We start from the raw sequence: 23,672 nt of genomic DNA on the forward strand, positions 1-23,672 counted from the left end.
CACCCACTACGCATACAATCTCTATTTTTCAACGCCCAGATCTCTTTCTTGAACAATCCAAATTCTCAATATGTGGGATCCGAAGTGTGAGAACAGAAGAGGAACTCAATCCCTAACTGGAATGTCCTGGAAATCAATCACTATGAACAAAAGAAGTAATTGACAATAAAAAAAAGTAAGCACGTGGATTTTTAGCAATAAAGAAAGTCTACTTTGCCAAAGGCTTATCCAATTAATGGTTTAATGATTTCCCTAATAGTATAAATTATTCCTGATGCGAATCCCCAAACCAATAGCAATCCAGATTCTGATACGCCCGATACCAAATTAAAATTCATTACTGCTGCATAAGAACAAAGTTGTACAAGATCGACGGCCAATATTTACACAAAAAAGCGAAATTACAAAGCTTGATTACCGGTTAATTACATCATTAACCTAAAACGACGGAACGATGCCGTAGCGGCACGTCCGCTCCGCTTCGATCTCCACCTCCGTGCGCTTCGCGAACCTGCCTTTGATTCGCGGGCGGGTCTCCGCGTACGCTTTTCTCGAAGCGTACCGTATCGTCTTCTCGAACTTTCGGTTCTTCCGCTTCTCTCTGTACCTTAGCACCCTCGCCTCGCGATCTGCGGACGAGAGCTGGACCGCCGGATGTGATGACTCCACGGCGGAGGTCATTGACTTATTGTAAGGATTTGAAACGTCTGTCATCGCGTTGGCATCTGGCACGATGCTGACGTCCATCGAGGACGATGATACCTGTGGTTCAAAGCAGGGGATCAGAGACTGAATGAATGCAAAATTTTCTTCGGATCTGTCTGGTTACTGAGAAAATTGAGGAGACTTACACTCTGTCCCAGACACTGAGCGTGGTGATAGCCGTAGACGAAGGGCTTGGAGGCGGCGGAGAAGTCGATTTCGAAGCTGTGGTCGTTGACGAGCTGAGGCTGCATGTTCTTGCTTTGCTCCGGAACGACGCCGTCCGTGACGCAGCTGTTCTGCTCCTGAGCATCTTCAAGCTTCGGATCCACATGCCCGTAGTCCAGATCCAGATACGGATCCATTTCCGGGAACAAGTACTGCCCCGAGTTCAGATCCGGATTCTCCATCGCTTGGGATTCGGGAGCAGCCACGAGGCGGCCTCGGCCTCCTCCCTCCTCGCCTCGATCTCTCCGTCAACGTCGGAGAAGTAACGGTCGTCGAGGAAGTTGACAGCGGATTTGACAGCGGGGACTGAATCAGTGGCCGAGTTCACCGAGTCGTAGAAGGGCGTGACCGGGACTCGCTCGTGGCGTCGGCTAAGAGGGTTGGCGGAGTGGATGTCGCGGTCGCAGGTGACGCAGAGGGCGGCGTCGTCGGCCTTGCATGTGACGTGAGCTGGAGCTTGCTCACACACCTCGCAGAGCCAGACGCGGGCGTGGCGGGAGGCGAGCTTGTTGGCCGCATGGATCTTGGAGTCGCAATTGACGCAGAGGAAGGCGGAGTCAGCGCGGCAGAACAGAGTCCCTGTCGCCGATTTGCACGAGTCGCAGAGTTTCAACGCCATAACCGAAATCTGCTGCAGTGTAATAATTTTCGTAAATATTGAAAACCTCTCGCTCGCTCACTCACGAATACTCTCTCTCTCTCTCTCTCTTCGCTTTTCTCTCTCTCCCCTTTTGCGTTTTGATCCAGCGTGTGGTGTCTATCCGGTGGGCCAGGGATATCTAGGCAAAGACCAATGAGGATGCGATACGTTGACAAACCTTAGCCAAAAGGTCGGGCTGTCAAGTATCAATGTTAGGTAGGGCCCATGGGAGATGGTCCTCGTTTGCTTATGAAATTTCATTTGTTTCAGCTATTTCCGCAGTGGCGTGATCAGAATGAGAATGGGTAGGCGGGGGCCCACAATTATTGGGGGTGGGGGTTGGGTGGGGGAAATTTTTTAATTTAATCGTCACAAGAGATAGTACATCACGTGTCACTATATAAACAGTGGGATATGTGTATTAAAAAGTTAATAACTTAAAAAATAAAATTTCTCACCACTTACATAAAAACATGTGGTGTACCACTCGTATTCCTGTCATAACTAAAAATTTATCGTTGGGTGGGGGTGAGGGGATTCTCTCTGCTCTTAGTCTTCTTCTCCTTCTATTTGAATGGTTACAGTTAAGGCACGTTAAGTTTTGATGTTAACTTTTTAATAACTAGAAAAATACAAAAAGCCATTTGTGAGAGTACCATGGGAAGAAAATTGAAATAAGAGAGAAGATAATCCTACTCAGCCGGAAGATTCACGCAGTGCTCTGAGTTGGGACAACTTTTCTCTCTCCTCTCTTATTTTCTCACCTCCTGTTTGAATGCTACAAAAAAATTATCATAATTATGAGAGGACGACAGCGAGGGGAGAGAAAAATGAAGGGAAGAGAATCCACATCCCTTGAGTTTAGCTCAAAAGTTGTTGTAGTAGCTATTCGCTGTGTATTAGTTAAAAGAAGCTTCTGTGTCTTCCATGTTAGAAAATGCTAGGGCTAGTTGTATAGAGTAATTATTTATCATTAATGCATATGTAGTTATTTGTATTAGCGCTGCAAATGAATGATGCACCAAATTGCGCATGAATAGTTAGACCATGTTTGGTGAACTAATTAGGATATGTTGTGATCAATTAAATGAAATTGAGTCGAGTTCATTGTTTGTTGTGTTAAATTGTAAGATTATACAACCGCTTCTTGGGCATAGATTACAAGTCTTATCTTATAAAGGCTAATCAATTTCTGCCAATACAATCATATCCTTAAAGTCAAATATCATCCAACCACCAAACGGGCCTTAAGAGTTCTTTCAACTGATTGAGGGGAAAGAGGTGTATTATTCATAGTGACAAAGAGGCCCACTATTACTACTAAGCAATCACAATAACTTATTTTTTTATTTTTTTTAACAAAAAATAAATAAAACTTATTGTATAACTATGTTACATCTTTAGGGTATTTTTTCAAGTTAATAAATGTTACAATATTCGCAATATGTCAATGAGATTTATGCTAATTATAAACAAGTTAATTGAATTTTATTGTAAACTAATGCACTTTAAACAAACAAATGTTACAGATGATGCCACTACATAATAGTTGCAGCCCTACTGACATTATTGATGTCAAATAACTCGTTTAGAAGTGTTTTTAAAATGACTGAAAATACTTTTAGAGATTATTTTTGAGTTCTAAAAGCAATTGAATTGCAGGAAGCACTAGTTATGTGCTTATTGTAAGAAACACTTCAAGTGTTTTTTTTTTTATTATTTACTTACATTTTTACTAAAAACGTTTTTGATAATTTTAAAAACATTTCTGAATAAATCTAAAGATTTGAAACTCATTATTTTTAATAAATAAATTAACGTGTTATACAAATTAGTTAATAATACCGCGTGACAATGTAGCAGTCTAACTAAAAAACACATCCCTCTCAAACATTCTGCATATTCAATTCCTACTGGTTGAAGTTCAAACTCCAGACGGCAAATGGAGATGCAGATGAAGCGGATAGACGATGCGAGGCGCGAGAAGCAGCAGCAAATCTGTGGAAGCGTATGTTTTAGCTGACGTGGTTTTTGAAAGTACCGTCGGATTGTACCTAAAGAAAATTAAACACCTCGGATCAAGTACCAGTAATATTCCATTATTCTGTTTCATATTTACACAATTACCCCTGGAAATCCCTAACGTACCGATTTCCCCTCTTTCGTTTCTCTCGTTTGCTCAGCCGCTCTCTCGCATCGCAACACATACAAACCGCGAGGTAAGTACGCTTCCTCTTCCCTTCTTCCTATTTTTTCATCATTTTCCCCATAATTTATGAATATATAGGCTGCTATACTTCTGTTTTTACTGTTTTACGGCTTCTATAGTGGATTGCTTTTGATGGGTTAGTGAAGATTTAATTAAATATAGTAATTAGGGGGGTAATCACTGGATTTGATATTGTGGGTTTTGAAGATTACTGTGAATTTAGTTGAAGGATTCTGCAACGATGGGAAATGATTATTTCATTTGGTACAGCTAGTGATAAAATTTGGACCCTTTAGTTTAAGGCCAGTTTGGAAATGCTTCTCATGAAAGCACTTCTGGCAAATGTTACTAGAAGCGCCTTTAGTTGGTTATCTAAACGCAGTTCCAAACAGATTCTTAGGCGCTTGTTTAGGAATGCTTCTGTAGGAAGCCTGCTTATAAGCGCTTATGCTAGAAGACCGTGTATTATAAATATGTTGAGTTTCTTCAAAAAGAGATTATGGGTAAAAGTGCTTTTATGTTTTTCAGCCAAACGCAGTTAGAAGCGCTTTCAGAAGCAGTCCCAATATGGCTTAATATTGACTGTTATTTGAACTTACAGGGGGTAATGTTAAAATGAAACTGGGTTAGCAAAACTTGATGTTTGCTGTATCATTTATTCTTTCCAATTCTACTTTGTACCATCATATTCGTGCAGGTGCTCAATTCTTGCATTACAGTGCAACCTTACGTAGCTTAGAGTTATTAGAGTTTCAAGTAGAGGTGTAGACAGGGAAGAATGGCGGCCAAGTCAATCATGGTGCGTCCATACGTGTTATCAGCCTCCTGCGCCCTTACACGAGCTCTGCCATCCTTATTTTCTCAACCAAGGAAAACACTGTTGGTATTTAAGAGCCAGAGCATCAGATTGTTGCACCATAGAGCAATTGGCAGTGAAAACAGGAGCAATATGAGATTGGAATACGGTGGTGTGAGGAGATTCAGTCCTCAAGCTTCAAGCGTCGGAAATGCAGGATCCATTGACTCCCCACTAATAGAATCCATGAAGAAAAAGATCAAGGAGGAGCTAAATGCGGAATCCGTTAGTGTAGAAGATATGAACGGGGATGGCCGGCATGTGGTCATTGATGTCGTCTCCTCATCATTTGAGGGACAGTCGGCTGTCAATAGGCAGAGGATGGTGTACAAAGCCATATGGGAGGAGCTTCAGAACACAGTTCATGCAGTTGATCAGATGACTACCAAAACCCCGGATGAAGTTTCTGGTAAGAAGTGATGATAGCGTTTATTGGCGGAATTTAATTGTTGCATTTGTTAGCAAGTGATGGATTGCCTTTGTGGATAAGGCTTTTATCTTAAATCAACTGCGTCCGGAGTTCAAATCATCCCTTCCCCTTAGTCTATTGCAAAACAATTGTTGGATTTGTTACAACAATTAAATTAGGCGACAAAGCCAAATATTATTGTCAACTTTTGTTATTATTCTTAGGACATAAGCGATACTTGAAGAGGGAGAATCGGCCACAGGTGCTCGAGTACCCTATTCTAAATCTTTGCAGCAACATGTATGGTAATCCATGCAATCACCATTGATGAAGCTTTGATTATAGTCGTCGATGCAGGCTATGACACATTTATATTTCGAGCATTTTTTATCGGGGATCGGAGCATTCGAGCAGTTTCGTTCCTCTCCTTGAAGTGCACCACTGCACCTGATGACGAAACAATTTAGGAAATGCAAAAAGTAGAGAAAGAAACTGATGTTAAGAACAGATTAGATGTTAATATACCATTAGAGGAGCAAGATGAGCAATATCAGCAGAGGGAAGAAACACCGGCGCTTCATCTGTCTTTGAGAGCAAATGCTATATTAAGCTCTCTTTCCCTTGTGGTAACACAGATTTGTGTGATTGGGCTAATTTATATACAGTGAAGTGATCGATTAGAACAAAATATGACTTATTTGGAGGTGTATATAAAATAACTGTAATGCTTTTAAAGAATTTTTTTTTTTTTTTGTTCTAAAAGTACTTAAACGTGCTCCAGTGCTTATTGTAGGATTCATTTGCATTTTTATTAAGGATTGGTTTCAAAAATGTTTCACCAAAAGCACTTTCAGTTATTTTAAAAACACTTTCAAACGAAATTAATGTACATGATGTGATCATACTTGTATGGTCAGATGGAACGCGTTTTTTTCCTTTCCATGGACGTTTATCCATGTGATTTTTCTGGAAAAGGCTTTTTCTATGCCCCTCTTCAACGTGCCCCGGATTTGTATGTTTTAATTTTTTTCGTTAATGAAGTGCGATTCCTCTCAGAAGAGAAATAACAAAAATAACAAAATTTTTGAAATTTAGTTTAATATCGCGTGCAGCAATTATACATTAGGATAATATTACGGATTAAGCAACTCTTAATTGGAAAATTTGGAATGATAATCCATTAGTTTAATATACGTCATGTTGCGGCAAAGTCTAAAAAGGGTTTTCTATTTATTTATGCATCCTCTCAATATCACCACTTTTTCTTTTGTAGTAGGTACCAATGAATGGTCCGAAAGATTAACAGTTAGATCTTTTATCTATGGATCTAATAAATTTTTCCTACGATTAAATCTTGCGTAAAATGCTTACCAGTGAGTAGTATGTATCATTGTAGCCGAACCCCAATATCACACGAGTAAGCTTTTGAATTGAGCTTTATTCATTGATAATAATCAGGGATGGAGCCACCAAGGGACCAGGGTAGTCCCAAGCCCGTCCTGACTTCTGAAAGGTGTATGAAATCAACCAATGGCCCCAAACTTTTATTTGCAAAGGTGTGAACCTCAAGGAAGAAGATGAGATAGACAACGTTGTTAGCTTGTTTTGATCTTGTTTGACTGTTTAATAAAACAGTGTGTTTGGTCGGGGAGTTTTTAAAAGAGACGTGCAATTTTGAGAAATAAAAGCAACCCACTACTAGTTCCATTTTCTCAACTACCAATAATACACACCTTGTAATTTTCTAAAGCAACACACCTTTATTTGCAGACCTATTCCGTTATCCTTCTTTTTCTACTTCTTCCATAGCCTACCTCTTACTTGGTTGTCAGGGTTTGTACATTTTTATTCTTCTCGCTGTTAAATTTAGGGTAATGCTAGAGAGATAGATTTTTTTTTTTACATCATGATGTGATTAAGTGTCGATTAACGTGCTTATTTTTTATCGGTGACACATCATTTGGTTTACAAACTTGGTTTAAAAATTTGTTCTCCTTAACATTACCCTCAAATTTAAGAGAGGTCTTTCAATTTTGTGAAGATTACTCAAATTGCATATGTTAACATGTTATGAGCTCAATTTTACACACATATAGTGAAAGACTCCTTCTCACTCAAAATCCTAACTCCACCACTGATAATAATCAATTGGTCTATCAGCATTTGATTTCAACTTTACAGGATTTCAGGATATTACAGGAAAATATGTAGAGGATATTAAAATAAATTTTAATTAGAAAAGCAAATACGAGGTACAGTAAGTATATACAGAACATTCAACAGTTGTGAATAAAACAACAAAAAAATCCAAGTCGGACGAATTATGTATTCGGGTCGGGCCTAATGCGGTTTCCAACAGCTAATCGGTCCGGCTCCATAACTTCTTTATGGACCGCATTCCCATTATTATCGTACCTGCACGCCTACAGTTACAAATATATACCTGGCTTCTGTGCACTGTAGAGTGTAGACTGTAATCACGATATCATTCTAATACCTTAGCGCATTTAATGCAGAAGGTAGAATTCTTTCTCTTTCTAATTTCTTTCTTCTTTTATTCTCTCCTATTTAAACGGTTGTTATTATATTACGTCTAAATTTTATTTTGAATTTTTTATATAGAGAATAAAACAAAAAAAAGAGTGCGAGAGAAGATGATGGAAATGGATGGTAAAAGAGATGTCAAATTTTAAACATAAAATTTGAATTTGACAACCATGTGGCATTTTGACATCTTTTAAAATTTTGCTCTCTCAAATTAAATATTATTTTATTATACTATTTTCTTTTCTTTTTATTTTACTAAACTATTATTTTATGCCCCCTTCTTTCCAGTCCAAGCAGCTCTTCCACCAAAACACCTGCGAAAGCTTTCTCTGCCGAACTCTCAGGGCTGCGACCAAATCTCAAATCAAAAATCCCAAATTCCGCCCTAAGATCCGAAATGGATCCAATTATCGAACACCCAATGGCCTAAAACCCAAGACCCACAACGATTCTCAAATCGCTGGGCGAAGAACTAATTAGAATCATCACTCCGGTCTCCGTCTGTATGCTGCTGGTGGTCCTTCTGGTCACAGTCCTAAACGACGACGCTTCATCCTCGTAGGAGACGGTGAACTTAATCGCCACCATTGCGTAAGACGATACCTCCTCGAACTCCTCATGGGACAAATTCGTGGGTGCCCTCTTAAACGCCCTTGTTTTTGTCGCCGTCGTCACGTTCGTTTTGGTGCTCCTTTTTTACCTCAGATGCACCAAGTTCCTCAAAATCTACATGGGTTTTTCGTCTTTTGTTGTTCTGGGGTTCATGGGAGGAGAAATTGCCCTGTTTTTTATTGAGGACTTTAATGTTTCGGTCGATTCGATTACTTTTGTTTTGGTGTTGTTCAATTTTTCTGTTGTTGGGGTTTTGGCGGCGTTCATGTCGAAAATGGCAATTTTCGTGACGCAGGGCTATTTGGTTGTGATTGGAATGCTGGTTGCTTATTGGTTTACATTGTTGCCCGAGTGGACAACTCGCCGACTTCCTCAAATCGTAGCGAGGATTCGAGTGGTTAGTTTCTGGGTTTGGTTTTGAGAGAAGGAAAGAAGAAGGATGAGCAGCGCTTCTCAGGTGACAGAGGAGAGTTTGATTAAAAAAAATTAATAAAATAACATTTATAAATTAATTAAAAAATATTTGAAGCTACTGTCGTTACTGTCAAATTTGACAGTAAATGAGAGCTGCCATTTCATGTCATGCCACATTAAATTTGGCTTTTCAGTTGAAAAACATTACAACTGTATTTTTTTACTGTTATTATTGATATGAACATTTTAACATTTTTTTTGAAGATTATCTAGTAGGAAGGAAGAGAATCATACTTCTTCGTTTAATGCAGGGACGCGGCTTCGCGTGGCGTTGCGCAGCGGACAACTCAAAGATTCGTGCCTACACGTTGCTTTCCAGTGGACCAAACCCAATCAAAATCATACACGTGTATGTCTCTCATGCATCCCAAGAAAATGGCCATGTCTGACCTCAGCTTTCTCGTGCCCCAATCCGAAATTTCCGGGCATTGAGTTGGGAGTTGGGGATTGTCCCAAATTTCTAAAAATAATGTTACATGTAACTGGAACGTTAATCTCGTACTTTTAATTATTTATAAAATGTTCTGTATATATATTTATCTTGAATACACTGTCTCCAATTAAAAAATTATTCCGTGACACCACAACATCGTATGCCAATTTCATTCCCATAATGTTTGAGTTAGTAGTATTCAAAGAGAAGATTTATATAATAATACGATTCTAATTGGTAGCTAGTTTTGTTTTTTGTTCCTAATTTTGCGTTATTGTCGTTTATGATATTTAGGGGGAAGCCGTCAGGTAGTCTTGTTTTTTTGTTCCTAATTCTGCTTGTATAAGTTTATCTTACATTGCCGATCTCAAGTCCGAATAAAAGAGCAGGAAGAGGGTGTCAGGTAGTCAACATCCGACACTCCTATCTTATGTCGAATCTTTAGGATGCGATCATACCAACTCATATGTACCAGATCCCATCAGAACTTCAAAGCTAAACGAGTTTGGAGGAGAGTAATAGTGGAATGGATGATCTCCTAGGAAGCCTTCGTGTTGCATCCTCACAACTGACCCCACACGATGGGAAAAAGCTTTATTGTGTTTTGTCGTTTATGATATTTGACCGCGAGACCTCCTTCAAGATGGAACTCAACATCGTTAGAATTTCCTGTGCTCCAAACCCATGCTTTTCCTATGTTTGTAAAAATGCGTGGGGAGGAAGGCAAAGAAAGATAAATTATCCTTCTTAATTAGTGCAATACGGCTCTAATTAACAATTAAGCTGGAAAGATAAAAACAAAAATCTCTAACATCAACTGCAACTAATTAATTCTGCTTTAATGTCAAATCTCATCAAAAGTAATAAATCTCATACAAAATTTGCATTTTCCGGATCAAAACATAGAAATCCCCCAAACCCCACCAGAAAAATAACAGAGCACTGTTTTTTTTTCCTCTCTCAAGAAATACATGCCAAAACTGAAAAAGAGCAAGCTGAGTTAAGCTTAGAGCCGGCCCTAAGGGTAGCCAGAGTAGGCGTCCTCCTAGGGCCCCCAATTTTTAGGCAGAGTTAGACATGTCTAGATGAGGATGGGTGGGAGCTATGCGGGCTTATATGTAAAAGTTGAAATTTAGAAATCTTTTGTTGCCTGGTCAGCCTTGCACGAGGAAGAAGACAACCATATTCCCAATATCATTTTAATTGCACAATTTTACTTAAGATGGTCCCACCATCTTTTTTTTATATATGCACGTCTTCTCCCCTTTAAATAGTTCCCACCATCTTATTTTTACTTTTTTGCTTCTCTCTCAAGTATCATCTTTATGTTTATTTTTATGAAGTTTTATTACCCTATTTTAAGATCGCACCACATATATCATTATTATGTACGTAAAGGGCCAAAACTCTCACCCTTTTGAAAAATGACATTATTAAATGTTCAAATTAATTAGTTTATATAATATATAATAAATTATTCAAATTCTACGCGTGTATACAAAAATTACTATCCTCTTCACTCTAGTATTTTTCCTAATTGTAAGATGTCGTGTATGTAATCCAACCATTCATCATTTATTGAATGTAATAAGTAACATTGTAACAATAGAAAAATCATTGGAATTTGGCGTACTGGGTAGGGACTTATCTTTCAGTTTGAATTGGTTGAAAAATTAGATTATGTAAACTTAATAAGTGCATTTGCATCTAAAAATGCGAGACCGGTAATATACTAATATTTGAGTAATGTTTGTATATCTTTTTTCTTTTGATATTAATTTTTAATAATATTTGATGTAAAAATAGATTTTTCATGTATTTAGTGAATTTTTTTTACACTTGTCAAAATACAAAGGGTCAGGAGTTAGAGAACTCTAGAACCCAATTTCGAAGGTTTCCTAGGGCCAAACTCTCAGGGCCGGCCCTGGTTAAGCTCGCTGGTTTTCATGTTGTACTTGCTCTTCTTGTAATCGCCTCGGCTGAGTCTCAGATTCATCGTCTTAATTTCGAATATTTTCGGGTTCTTCGGGATCATGGGACCCCATTTCTTCTTTCACTTTCTCGGAGCTCTCCTCCTTATTTACTTCTTTGCTCATCCCCTGTTCGTCGGCATGATCGCCAGCTCCGCCGAAAGAAGCAGCTTTCGAGCACACGGAAACCGGCGTGGCCAAGAAAGTTGGGTTCTCATTCCCTGCCATAATAACCAAAATCTTCTCCTCGAACACCTTCACTGATTTATTCGACCCGTCGCCTTTCTCGTCGCCGCCGCCGCCGCCGCTCTCTAAGTCTCCCTCGCCTCCCTCTCTATCCTCCAACCGGCTCGGAAGCTTCCTGTAAGAGCAGGCAAGGATCAACAAAGCAAAAGCAATCAGACCCAACATCCCCGCCAGGCCACCGAATAGGTAGGGTACCGGAGAGTGCCACGGTGAGCGCGGCTGCTGCTGCTGCCCCATGGCTGTTGGTGTTGGAGTTGGCGGCAGCGATGATTCCAGTGGAGATTTTGTTGCCGGAATTGCAGTAGAGAAGGCAATTACGGTTCTCATATTTATTTTTAAATTGGAATATATATTTTTTTAATTGGTGTTTTGGAAATTAGGAAGGTATTTGAGTTGATGAAAAGAAGGTGAAGAAATTTGAGCTGATGAAAATGGAGGTGGTAGGTTATGGTATTTATAGCAGGGGAAAAGTGTTTTGTCTCTCTGTTTTGTTTTCTTTTTCTTTCTTAACGGTGTCACGGATTTGGGGATTTGGCCCTGTTTTTTGGTTGTGTGCACTTCAAGGTTGGATCATGCTGATGGAGAACTTTAAGACTTAAGGGTTTATGGGGCTATAAAATACATTAACCAATGATTCTTGGAGCCCAAGTCATGAACATTTATTATGATGATTTTTTAGTCATATTTTTTAGTAAAATATTTAAATTTGGTAGATTGCGAGTCTAAAGACTAAACTATTGATCAAGACAAAACCTGTCTGAAGTAATCAACTTCCCTTTGCCAATATGCTTGTTTTTTTTTTTTTTTTTTCAATGTCAGGCCAATGAGCTTGTTGGGCAATCATTAAAGTTTGGGTGCATTTTTGGTTCACAATTACTAAGTGATAGTAATGCTCATCACTCTATTTATCACCGTTTGAGAAGTTTAAACTTTGAAATATAATTGTGTCTATTTACTGCATGAATCATAAAATTTAAACTCACCTAACAGTGATAAAAAATATAATGAACAAAACCACAACTTGAGGATGGTGAGAAAAAATATTTCTTTAAAATTTTCAATACTGCACTGAAATGGATTAGAATATCTTAATTTGAAGAGATGATGCGATTTGTTACCTTCATAAGAGAGTGGTACTTGAGGAACAGTGATTAACAACAGTAATTTGTACTCTCATTACTTTTTGAGACGTGGGATGAGGAATGTAAATTATTATTCTAGCCCCCAACCCTAATAATGCTTCTAGAACGGAATGTTTTTTTTTTGTGGGGGGGGGGGCGGGGGGATGATGTAACGAAACATCTTTTACTATTTCACATTAAATTTAATACAAATGAAAAGTATAACAAATATGTTGTTTTAGTAGAGTAACTTACATGAAACAGATATATTTTTATTTGTCATTTTATGTCAATGTTATAACATCAAATAGAAATTTATTTTACACACATCTTTATAATTTATATTGTTGACATAAGATGTCCAGATAATAGTATATCTATACATCGTTCTCCTGCTCTAGGGTTTTGTTTCATGCTTGGGTCCATATCTGAAGCCCAGAGTTAAAACCCACTAAGTGTTAATTAGTCTGAAAGGGAGATTATGTGTATCCAATGAAATTGACATGAAAACAGTCATTGGATTAGTGATAAAATTTGGACCCTTTAGTTTAAGGCCAGTTTGGAAATGCTTCTTATGAAAGCACTTCTGCCAAATGTTACTAGAAGCGCCTTTAGTTGGTTATCTAAACACAGTTCCAAACAAATTCTTAGGTGCTTGTTTGGGAACGCTTCTGTAGGAAGCTTGCTCATAAACGCTTATACTAGAAGACCTTGCATTATAAATATGTCGAGTTTCTTCAAAAAGAGATTATGGGTAAAAGCGCTTTTATATTTTTCTGCTAAACGCAGTTCGAAGCACTTTCAGAAGCAGTCCCAATATGGCTTCATATTGACTGTTATTCGAACTTGAAGGGGTAATGTTCAAATGAAACTGGGTTAGGAAAACTTGATGTTTGCTGTATCATTTATTCTTTCCAATTTTAATTCGTACCATCATATTCGTGCAGGTGCTCAATTCTTGCATTAGAGTGCGACCTTACGTAGCTTAGAGTTATTAGGGTTTCAAGTAGAGGTGTAGACAGGGAAGAATGGCGGCCAAGTAATCATGGTGCGTCCATACGTGTTATCAGCCTCCTGCGCCCTTACTCGAGCTCTGCCATCCTTATTTTCTCAACCAAGGAAAACTCTGTTGGTATTTAAGAGCCAGAGCATCAGATTGTTGCACCATAGAGCAATTGGCAATGAAAACAGGAGCAATATGAGATTGGAATACGGTGGTGTGAGAAGATTCAGTCCTCGAGCTTCAAGCGTCGGAAATGCTGGATCCATTGACTCCCCACTAATAGAATCCATGAAGAAAGAGATCAAGGAGGAGCTAAATGCGGAATCCGTTAGTGTAGAAGATATGAACGGGGATGGCCGGCATGTGGTCATTGATGTCGTCTCCTCGTCATTTGAGGGACAGTCGGCTGTAAATAGGCAGAGGATGGTGTACAAAGCCATATGGGAGGAGCTTCAGAACACAGTTCATGCAGTTGATCAGATGACTACCAAAACCCCGGATGAAGTTTCTGGTAAGAAGTGATGATAGCGTTTATTGGTGGATTTTAATTGTTGCGTTTGATAGCAAGTGGTGAATTGCCTTGGTGGATAAGGCTTTTATCTTAAATCAAATGCGTCCCGAGTTCAAATCATCCCCTCCCTTTAGTCTATTGCAAAACAATTGTTGGATTTGTTACAACAATTAAATTAGGCTACAAAGCCAAATATTATTGTCAACTGTTGTTATTATTCTTCTGACATAAGCGATACTAGAAGAGGGAGAATCGGCCAGAGGAGCTCGAGTACCCTATTCTAAATCTTTGCAGCAACATGTATGGTAATCCATGCAATCACCATTGATGAAGCTTTGATTATAGTCGTCGATGCAGGCTATGGCACATTTATATTTCGAGCATTTTTTAACGGGTCGGAGCATTCGAGCATTTTCGTTCGTCTCCTTGAAGTGCACCTGATGACGAAACAATTTAGGACATGCAAAATGTAGAGAAAGAAACCGATATTAAGAAGAGATTAGATGTTAATATACCATTAGAGAAGAGCAAGATGAGTAATATCAGCAGAGGGAAGAAACACCGGCGCTTCATCTGTCTTCGAGAGCAAATGCTATATTAAGCTCTCTTTTCTTTGTGGTAACACAAATTTGTGTGATTGGGCATTATATGCAGTGAAGTGAACGATTAGAACAAAATATAGCTCATTTGAAAATGTGTATAAAATAATTGTAATGCTTTTAAATATATATATTTTTTTGTTTTGAACGTACTTGATATACTTCAGTGTTTATTGCAGGATTCATTTGTATTTTTAATAAGGATTGATTTAAAAAACATTTCATAAAAAACACCTTTAGTCATTTTAAAAACACTTTCAAACGAAATTAATGTACATGATCTGATCATACTTGTACGTTAAGATGGAACACGTTTTTTTCCTTTCCATGGACCTTTTTTCATGTGATTTTTCCTGGAAAAGGCTTTTTCTGTGCCCCTCTTCAACGTGGCCCGGATTTGTATGTTTTAATCTTTTCATCAATTAAGTGCGATTCCTCTCAAAAAAGAAAAAACAAAAATAACAAAATTTTGAAATTTAGTTTAATATCTCGTGCAACAATTATACATTAGGAGAATATTACGGATTAAGCAACTCTTAATTGGAAAATTTGGAATGATAATCCATTAGTTTAATATGCGTCATGTTGCGGCAAAGCCTAAAAAGGTTTTCTATTTATTTATGCATCCTTTCGATATCATCACTTTTTCTTTTGTAGTAGGTACCACTAAATGGTCCGGAAGATTAACAGTTAGATTTTGCATCTAAAGATCCAATGAATTTTTCCTACGACTAAATCTTGCATAAAACGCTTATCAGTGAGTAGTACGTATCACTGTAGCCGAACTCCAATATCACACGAATAAACTTTTGAATTGAGCTTTATTCATTGATAATAATCAGGAAAGGAGCCACCAAGGGACCAGGGTAATTCCAAGCCCGTCCTGACTTCTAAAAGGCGTATGAAATCAACCAACGGCCCCAAACTTTTATTTGCAAAGGTGTGAACCTCATGGAAGAAGATGAGGTAGAGGACGTCGTTAGCTTGTTTTGATTCAAAATCTGTTTGACTGTTTAATGAAACGGTGTGTTTGATCGGGAAGTTTTTAAAAGAGACGTGCAAATTTGAGTAGAAAAAGCAACCCGCTACCGATTCCATCCTATCAACTAACAATAATACACAACCTGTAATTTTCTAAAGCAACACACCATCTTTATTTGCAGACCTCTTCCTTTATCCTTCTTTTTCTACTTCTTCTTCCATAGCCTACCTCTTACTTGGTTGTTTGGGTTTGTACATTCTTTTTTCTTCTCACTATTAAATTTAGGGTAATGCTAGGGAGACCTTTTTTTTTTACATCATGACGTGGTTAAGTGTGAATTAACATGCTTATTTTTTATCGGTGACACATCATTTGGTTTACAAACTTGGTTTAAAAATTTGTTCTCTTCAGCATTACCCTTAAATTTAGGAAAGGTCTTTCACTTTTGTGAAGATTACTCAAATTGCATAAGTTAACATGTTACGAGCTCAATTTTTTTACACACATACAGTGAAAGGCCCCCTCTCACTCAAAATCCTAACTCCATCACTGATAATAATCAATTGGTCTACCAACATTTGGTTTCAACTTTACGGGGTTTCAGGATATTATGGGAAAATACGTAAGGTATATTAAAATAAATTTTAATAGAAAAGCTAATATGAGGTACATTAATTATAGAGTGCATTCAACAGTAAATAAGGTGTGAATAAAACGGAAAAGAATCCCCGCCGGACCCTTTTTTTAGGGATCCTGTAATCGTATCCGTTAATCGTACATCGTGATATCATAAATTATTTAAAATTTAAATTTTAAAATAACGAAAACTAATCACACGATATACGATGAATGAACACGATTGCAGAATTCCTAAGATCAATAAGAAAAGGATCCGGCATGAATCTTTTTTCCGAATAAAACAACCAAAAAATTCCAAGTCGGACGAATTATGTATTCGGGTCGGGCCCAATGTCGTTTCTAACAGCTAATTGGGGTAGTGGTTTTTGTTTGTCGGTCCGGCCTCATAACTCCTTTATGGACCGCTTTCCCATTAGTATTGTACCTGCACGTCTACAGATACAAATATAGACCGGGCTTCTGTGCAGTGAAGAGCGTAGACTGTAATCACGATATCATGATAAAACCGTGTGCATTTAATGCGGCGTAAGATTATCACTTCTTCTCATCTCTTTCCTCTTCTATTTTCTTTCATTTAAACAATTACGATTACGTACGTTTACATCTTGTTTTAAATTTTTTATATAAAAAATAAGATAAAAAAAGAGTGTAAAAGGAAAGTATGAAAATAGACGGATAATATGAGAGAAGATAATCCTAATTCTTTCTTTAATGCGGGGACGCGGCTTCGCGTGGCGTCGCGCAGCGGACAACTCAAAGATTCGTGCCTACAACGTTGCTTTCCAGTGCGCCAAACCCAATCAAAATCATACACGTGTATGTCTAGCACGCATCGTAAGAAAATGGCCAAAGTCTTACCGCAGCTTTCTCGTGCCCCAATCTGAAATTTCCGGGGATGTAGGTAGATGTCACAAATTTTTAAAAATGATCTTTATGTGTGACTGGAACATCAATTTCGTATTTTTAATTATTTATAAAATGTTATGTGTATATATATATATATATTTATCTTTATTACACTGTCTCCAATTAATTATTCCGTAACACCACAACATTTTTTATCAATTTCATTCCCATAATGTTTCAGTTAGTGGTATTCAATGACAAGATTTAAATAATAATACGGTTTCAATTGGTAGCTAGTTTTGTTTTTTGTATTTAATTTTGTATTATTGTCGTTCATGATATTTGAACGCCAAACCTCCATTAAGATGGAACTCAGCATGGTTAGAATTTCTTGTGCTCCGAACCCAAGCTTTTCCTATGTTTAGAAAAATGCGTGGGGAGAAAGGCAAAGAAAGATACATTATCCTTCTTAATTGGTGCAATACGGCCCTAATTAACAATTAAGCTGGAAAGATAAGAACAAAAATCCCTAACATCAACTGCTGATAATTAATTCTGCTTTAATGTCAAATCTCATCAAAACTAATAAATCTCATACAAAATTTGCATTTTCCGGATCAAAACATAGAAATCCCCCAAACCCCACCAGAAAAATAACAGAGCACTCTGTTTTTTTTTTTTTTTTCTATCTCAAGAAATATATGCCAAAACTGAAACAGAGCAAGCTGAGTTAAACTCGCTGGTTCTCATGTTGTAGTTGTTCTTCTTGTAATCGTCTCAGCTGAGTCTCCGATTCATCGTCTTGGTTTCGAATATCTTCGGGTTCTTCGGGATCATGGGACCCCATTTCTTCTTTCGCTTTCTCGGAGCTCTCCTCCTTATTTACTTTTTTGCTCATTCCCTGTTCGTCGGCATGATCGTCAGCGCCGCCGAAAGAAGCAGCTTTCGAGCACACGGAAACCGGCGTGGCCAAGAAAGTTGGGTTCTCATTCCCTGCCATAACAACCAAAACCTTCTCCTCGAACACCTTCACTGATTTATTCGACCCGTCGCCTTTCTCGTCGCCACCGCCGCTCTCTAAGTCTCGCTCGCCTCCTTCTCTGTCCTCCAACCGGCTCGAAAGCTTCCAGTAAGAGCAGGCAAGGATCAACAGAGCAAAAGCAATCAGACCCAACATCCCCGCCAGGCCTCCGAATAGGTAGGGCACCGGAGAGTGCCACGGCGAGCGCTGCTGCTGCTGCTGCCCCGTGGTTGTTGCAGTTGGCGGCAGTGATGATTCTAGTGGGGATTTTGCCCCCGGAGTTGCAGTAGAGAAAGCAATTACGGTTCTCATATTTATGTTTAAATTTATATATATATATATATATATTTTTTTTTTAATTGGAGTTTAGGAAATTAGGAAGGTTTTGAGTCGATGAAAAGAAGGTGAGGAAATTTAAGCTGATGAAAATGGAGGTGGTGGGTTATGGTATTTATAGCAGGGGAAAAGTGTTTCTCTCTGTTTTTTTTTACTTTAACTGTTTCACGGATTTGGCCCTGTGTTTTCTGTTGTGTTGGATCATGCTGATGGAGAGCATTAAGGGTTTTGGGGGCTATAAAATACAAGAAACCGATGATTCTTGGGGCCCAAGTTATGAATTTATATTAGTGGTGCTATCGGTACATCTATTTTAATTTTTTTATACATTTTTTTTAAATTTTTGGTTATCAAATTAAATTAATTGAAAAATATCAGTGTACAAAAATTAATAAGGATGTAAAAGGTAAAAAGAGATATGTAAATAACATTACTCTGTATATTATGATAATTATATTTAAATTTGTTAGATTACGAATCTAAAGACTAAACTACTGATCAAGATAAAATCTGTCATGATGTGTGATTCAAATTCATTATCTAAAATTGAATGTATTCGTGTAACTACATGAGTCTAACAATGAATTATGAAACGTTAACATTAGATGACACTTTCAACCCTTTTATTTATTTGGAAGTTTCAACTGTAAAAATGTTATTAAGTTATCATCCTTGTAAAGCTATATAATTTCCCATTTAAGTGTTAAACCTTCTTCAAATTTAGAAGAAAACAACATACAGAAGTGCTTCAATTAATAGAGAAATTTTTAGTTGTGACGGGAATACGGATGGTACATCACGTGTTTTTATGCAAGTGGTGGAAAATTTTAATTTTTAAGTTATTAACCTTTTAACACACATAACCCACCATTTCTATATGGACAAGTGGTGTACCATCTCATGTGACGGTCACATTGAAAATTTTCTCCAATTAATATACTAAAAGAAAGAATATAATAGGTGGTGCCTATTGCTGAAGCAATCAACTTTTCTTGGCCAATCAGCTTTTTTTTTTCTTTTTTTTGGTTCAATGTTGGCCAATGAGCTTGTTGGGTGATGATTTTAATTTGGGTGCTTTTATATTCATCTTTATCAAGTAGTGATAATGCTCACCACTCTATTTATTACCATATGATAAGTTTAATTTTGAGATCTAATTATGTATGTCTATTACATATATCTCAAAATTTAATTCATGTAATAATAATAAAAAGATAATAAGCAATACCACTGATTAAGGATGGTGAGCAAAACTATTTCCTTAAAATTTTCAATGATTATAGAATATCTAAATTTGAAGAAATGATGCGATTTGTTACCTTCGTGAGAGAGTGGTACTTGAAGAACATGATTAACAACAGTAATTTGTACTCTTATTACTTTTTGAGATGTGGGATGAGGAATATAAATTATTATTCTAACCCTCAACTAATAAAGTGTCCAGAAGGGAATGTTTTGGGTGGATGATGTAACTAACCACCTTTTACTATTTCACATTAAACTTAATACAAAACAAAGTATAACAACTACGTTGCTTTAGCATAACAACTTATATGAAACGAATATACGGTTATTGTGACATTTTATATCAATTTTATAATATTAGGTAAAAATTTCTTTTACATATATCTTTATAGTGTAAACCGTTGACGTAAAACGTCTTGATAACAATGTATCCGTACATTGTTCTCCTACTCTAAGGTTTTGTTTCATGCTTGGGTCATATCTGAAGCCAGAGTAAAAATCCTAAGTTAATTAGTCTTAAGGGGAGATTATGTGGATCCAATGAAAATGATATGACAACAGTCATTGGATTAGGATAGAAAAGAATAGGCAATTGGTGTGTAAAGTGGCAGCAAAACTTGTGCTTAGTGCATTTCTAAAGGAGATGTCAAATTTTGAACATAAAATTTAAATTTGACAGCTTATGTGTCATTTTAACATCCTTTAAAGTTTTATTGTCCACCCGATATGCAAATAAAATTATTATTGTATTATATTATAAAATAAATGATTAAATTAATAAAAACTTAATAAAAGGCATTTAATAATTATCCGGACCATTCACCATGTATTTTTAACAAGAAGAGACCGTTCACTTACCTTGATTGAACAAAAAGGAAACGGATCAAAAACAACATTAATTGCAATGATGATTAAATCAATAAAAAATTAATAAAAACATTAATAATTAATTTTGAAGCTGCTGTCAAATTTGACAGCAACTCTCTAGAATTGCCAATCCATGTCATTGCCACATAGGATTTGACATTTTGGTTGGAGAACATTAGTGTGGTCTTTTTTTTTTTTTTTACTATTATAATTTATATGAACATTTTAACATCTCTTTGAAGATGCTCTTAGTGATCTGATTGATGGTGTGTCCCAATTGATACCTCCATAATTGAATAGCCATATTTATATGTAGCAACCCCACTTTCTCCACTCAAACATGTTTCTTTTCTCTTTCTAATCCACTTAAAAGAGATTTTTAAGCACAATTAGGGCAGACTTGTAAGGTCATAATCATGTAACTCTGGCTGATGATGTAGTGAACTAAGAAAGTCAATTTTAAAAAGCTGCAAATTGAATTTTGTCGGGGTTAATTAGCAGAAAAGACACGAGGAGAGTTATAGGTAGAGAGAGGTGTATGAAACATATTGCATGACTGACACGAGGAAATTAATAATAGAGAACTGGCAGTGTATAATTAGTTGGTAAGTGGTAGGATCATCACATGCTTTGTAGCTAAACAAAAGAAATGTTAATTGTAGCTTTGGATTGACTTAATAGGATCAATTATTTGATCAAGTAAAGACAATTAGCTAGCAAGCCAAGCAGCTCAGGTGGATCAAGATTGTGACTAGGGGGAGGAGGGGCCAGGGAACATTGGGAAAATTGTTTGTGGGGGATTACGACTTTTTTTGGTGCTTTGCCATTATAATCTATCCACATCTGTACGTATCATCATGATCACACAGCCACCCTCTTTATGCTTTGCTTGCCCACCACTTTATGCTTTGCTTGCCACCCTCTCCGCCGAGCAGGTCCCATTGCCTCCGTCATTTGTCCCTTCGTTCTCCCACGCTATCTCTATCTGTATATGTATTTCAACACATTAGGAGTGTGCAAAAAGGTCTCAAGTTCGAAAACCCTAGAAAAAACACCATGCGGCTGCTTTACGTATGTAAGACTAGTAATGATACGTAACGGTTGAATTTTCTATAGACGATAATCTAAATGTTTCTTTTGCTGTTACAGTTCATGGGTTCATCATCATATACGGTGAGGGATCAAGATGAGTAACATGACTTCATTATTTATTTGGTTCGTCCTAGGAAGGCATGCATGCTGCGTTGATGTTTGTAACCAGCTAGCTGGCTAGGGTTTTAATTATCATCTTTAAGCATCTTTTGTGACTCACGAGAAATTTTCAATTTGACCGGTATGCGGGATAGTATATCACGTGTCACTATACTAATGGTGGAATATGTGTGCTAAAAAGTTAATAACTTAAAAAATAAAATTTCCCACCACTTCTATTAAAACACGTGATGTACCATATTTGTGCCTGTGTAATTTTCTTAATAGTTCATTTTACATATGAAAGTTGTCAATGGTGATGGATTCTTTATACACATTACACAATTTAGACAAAAAGATATATTGCTACAAGTCAGATGAGTAGAAAAAGGAGAAATACCTTTGTGTAGTTTTTGGTTTATGAGAAATTAATCATAAATCTAATAATTTTGTGTCTGCTTTAAACATTGTGTCATACAGACGTTTAAACTCTGATATTATAATTCTTTAAAATAGAAAATTTTAGAAATAAAAAAGTATAATGTGCATGATTTAATGGCAATTTTTACGAAGGAACATGAGGAATGCGTTGCAAGCAAACTTAATGTGGAATTTAACTTTATTCTCTCCTAGTTTTCTGACATTTGGTACCCAAATTTTTGCTTAAACATGAACTTTATACCAACGTGTTTTGTTTTAGTCACACTCAAGTATTTTAACAATATTCTCTCTCCTTTTTCTGCTGTGTCTTGGATTCCATGTTCTACATTGTAGTTTAATTTCATGCATAAAGGCCTAAACGCAATTAGTAAATAATAATTAGCCTTTAAACACGATTTAAAACCATTTTTACTTCATCACGTTATATACTCCCTTTCTGCCACTCAACTTAGAAAAGTTGAAATTCTTCTCTGCACAGTTAACTTTGGTATCACCTTTCTTTCCACAAAACTCAAACAGATAATTAAGGAGATGTCCATTCAACTTTTGTACTTAATCTTCCTGTTTAACCACTTAATTCGTTGTTTTCATTAGTACCTAGAAGATTATTACCGGACAGGACATATCTTTTCATGGAAAAGCCTCTACAGACTTGCAGTGTATATATAGTTCAGATTGACATCACCAACTGAGTGCATCACCAATTAGGGTTTCTGCCCCGCCACTTTATGATAAAAAAGTAATTAATTGGTAAGTGATGATTAGTACTATAATTAATTAAACTCCATGTAGCTAAAAGAGAGAATAATATCGTATTTAAATAATTACATACATATGAAGGGATTGCCCGAACGATGTGAAATATATTAGTATTATAGTCAAGATCTATTGGACAGTACAGTACTTGTAATGGATAGGAAGCATGATTAAGCCAAAATTTGTTCATATTTAACGAAAAGGTTAGCGTCCAAACTAATCTAATTAGCAGAAGAAAGAAAGAAACCATGGTTAGGGTTTAGTGTTGGGAATCTTCTGCCCCAACATAGAAAATAAGGAGAAAGAGGAGGCGCTTGTTCCCACTACTTGAGTGGTTTTGTGACGTACCTATCCTTTTAATATATGTGCTTTTTCCCTTGATTTAGATAAGGGAAGTAAAGCAGCACTACCTCATACGTCCGCAGTCGTCACATAATACATTGCTTGCACCAAATCACATATATAAACACACACACACACACACACACATGTTATACATGTTATATGCATTATATTACTATAACATATTTATATTTCGGTCTGGAGTAAAAACAAGCAATGAGACGATTGTTTCTACAACATTTAAGAGCGCTGGTTGTTGTATAGAAACATTTGTCTCATCATACCATCCCAAGTATGTTTTTCTTTAGTATTTTGGAGGGATTCTTAGCTATCATTTATTGCAACCCTTACAAAGCAGATCCTCTCATGTATCTAAGAAAATGCATACCTTAGACAAAGACCAAATCTTAAATTGGGGTAGTGAGTTATGCAACGTCCCCGATGCT

At 37.0% G+C, this 23,672-nt stretch overlaps 5 protein-coding genes and 1 pseudogene across 7 annotated transcripts; 3 read left to right on the top strand and 3 right to left on the bottom strand.

Annotated features, from left to right (window-relative positions):
* Positions 1 to 320: 320 nt before the first annotated feature.
* Positions 321 to 1,600, bottom strand: LOC103953229 (zinc finger protein CONSTANS-LIKE 4). Its single transcript, XM_009364967.3, is given in 3 exon segments — positions 321 to 762; positions 852 to 1,111; positions 1,114 to 1,600. Coding segments are annotated over 3 exon segments (1,020 nt in total). The 5' UTR covers positions 1,550 to 1,600; the 3' UTR covers positions 321 to 438.
* Positions 1,601 to 3,487: 1,887 nt separating this feature from the next.
* Positions 3,488 to 5,249, top strand: LOC103953201 (protein BOLA4, chloroplastic/mitochondrial-like). Of its 3 annotated transcripts, XM_048578979.1 has the most exons (3): positions 3,488 to 3,789; positions 4,308 to 4,383; positions 4,477 to 5,249. In XM_048578979.1, exon 3 carries the CDS (start codon positions 4,558 to 4,560, stop codon positions 5,053 to 5,055), a length of 498 nt encoding a protein of 165 aa, XP_048434936.1. In that variant the 5' UTR covers positions 3,488 to 3,789; positions 4,308 to 4,383; positions 4,477 to 4,557; the 3' UTR covers positions 5,056 to 5,249. The 3 variants fall into 3 exon arrangements, with proteins under 3 accessions (XP_048434936.1, XP_048434932.1, XP_048434934.1); XM_048578975.1 differs by lacking the exon at positions 4,308 to 4,383 and having other exon boundaries at positions 3,489 to 3,789; XM_048578977.1 differs by lacking the exon at positions 3,488 to 3,789 and having other exon boundaries at positions 3,797 to 4,383.
* A 4,305-nt stretch (positions 5,250 to 9,554) lies between these two features.
* LOC125480204 lies at positions 9,555 to 9,673 on the top strand (annotated as a pseudogene).
* A 1,167-nt stretch (positions 9,674 to 10,840) lies between these two features.
* LOC103953207 (protein GLUTAMINE DUMPER 2-like) lies at positions 10,841 to 12,304 on the bottom strand. The gene has a single exon (XM_018648888.2). It carries the CDS (start codon positions 11,651 to 11,653, stop codon positions 11,111 to 11,113), a length of 543 nt encoding a protein of 180 aa, XP_018504404.2. The 5' UTR covers positions 11,654 to 12,304; the 3' UTR covers positions 10,841 to 11,110.
* A 1,173-nt stretch (positions 12,305 to 13,477) lies between these two features.
* On the top strand, positions 13,478 to 14,081 carry LOC125467822 (protein BOLA4, chloroplastic/mitochondrial-like). Its single transcript, XM_048586559.1, has one exon. It carries the CDS (start codon positions 13,493 to 13,495, stop codon positions 13,970 to 13,972), a length of 480 nt encoding a protein of 159 aa, XP_048442516.1. The 5' UTR covers positions 13,478 to 13,492; the 3' UTR covers positions 13,973 to 14,081.
* Positions 14,082 to 17,557: 3,476 nt separating this feature from the next.
* LOC103953194 (protein GLUTAMINE DUMPER 3) lies at positions 17,558 to 18,699 on the bottom strand. The gene has a single exon (XM_009364929.3). The coding sequence runs from the start codon at positions 18,358 to 18,360 to the stop codon at positions 17,758 to 17,760; it is 603 nt and encodes a 200-aa protein (XP_009363204.3). The 5' UTR covers positions 18,361 to 18,699; the 3' UTR covers positions 17,558 to 17,757.
* Between the last annotated feature and the right edge of the window lie 4,973 nt (positions 18,700 to 23,672).

Source organism: the organism of the source record quoted next, unplaced genomic scaffold (genome assembly GCF_019419815.1).
Source record: "Pyrus x bretschneideri cultivar Hongxiangsu unplaced genomic scaffold, Pyrus_bretschneideri_v1 Contig1, whole genome shotgun sequence".
NCBI lineage: Eukaryota > Viridiplantae > Streptophyta > Magnoliopsida > Rosales > Rosaceae > Pyrus > Pyrus x bretschneideri.

Coding starts and splice junctions, on each gene's coding strand:
- LOC103953201 (XM_048578979.1), top strand. CDS start 4,558: ATGGCGGCCAAGTCAATCATGGTGCGTCCATACGTGTTATCAGCCTCC.
- LOC103953207 (XM_018648888.2), bottom strand. CDS start 11,653: ATGAGAACCGTAATTGCCTTCTCTACTGCAATTCCGGCAACAAAATCT.
- LOC125467822 (XM_048586559.1), top strand. CDS start 13,493: ATGGTGCGTCCATACGTGTTATCAGCCTCCTGCGCCCTTACTCGAGCT.
- LOC103953194 (XM_009364929.3), bottom strand. CDS start 18,360: ATGAGAACCGTAATTGCTTTCTCTACTGCAACTCCGGGGGCAAAATCC.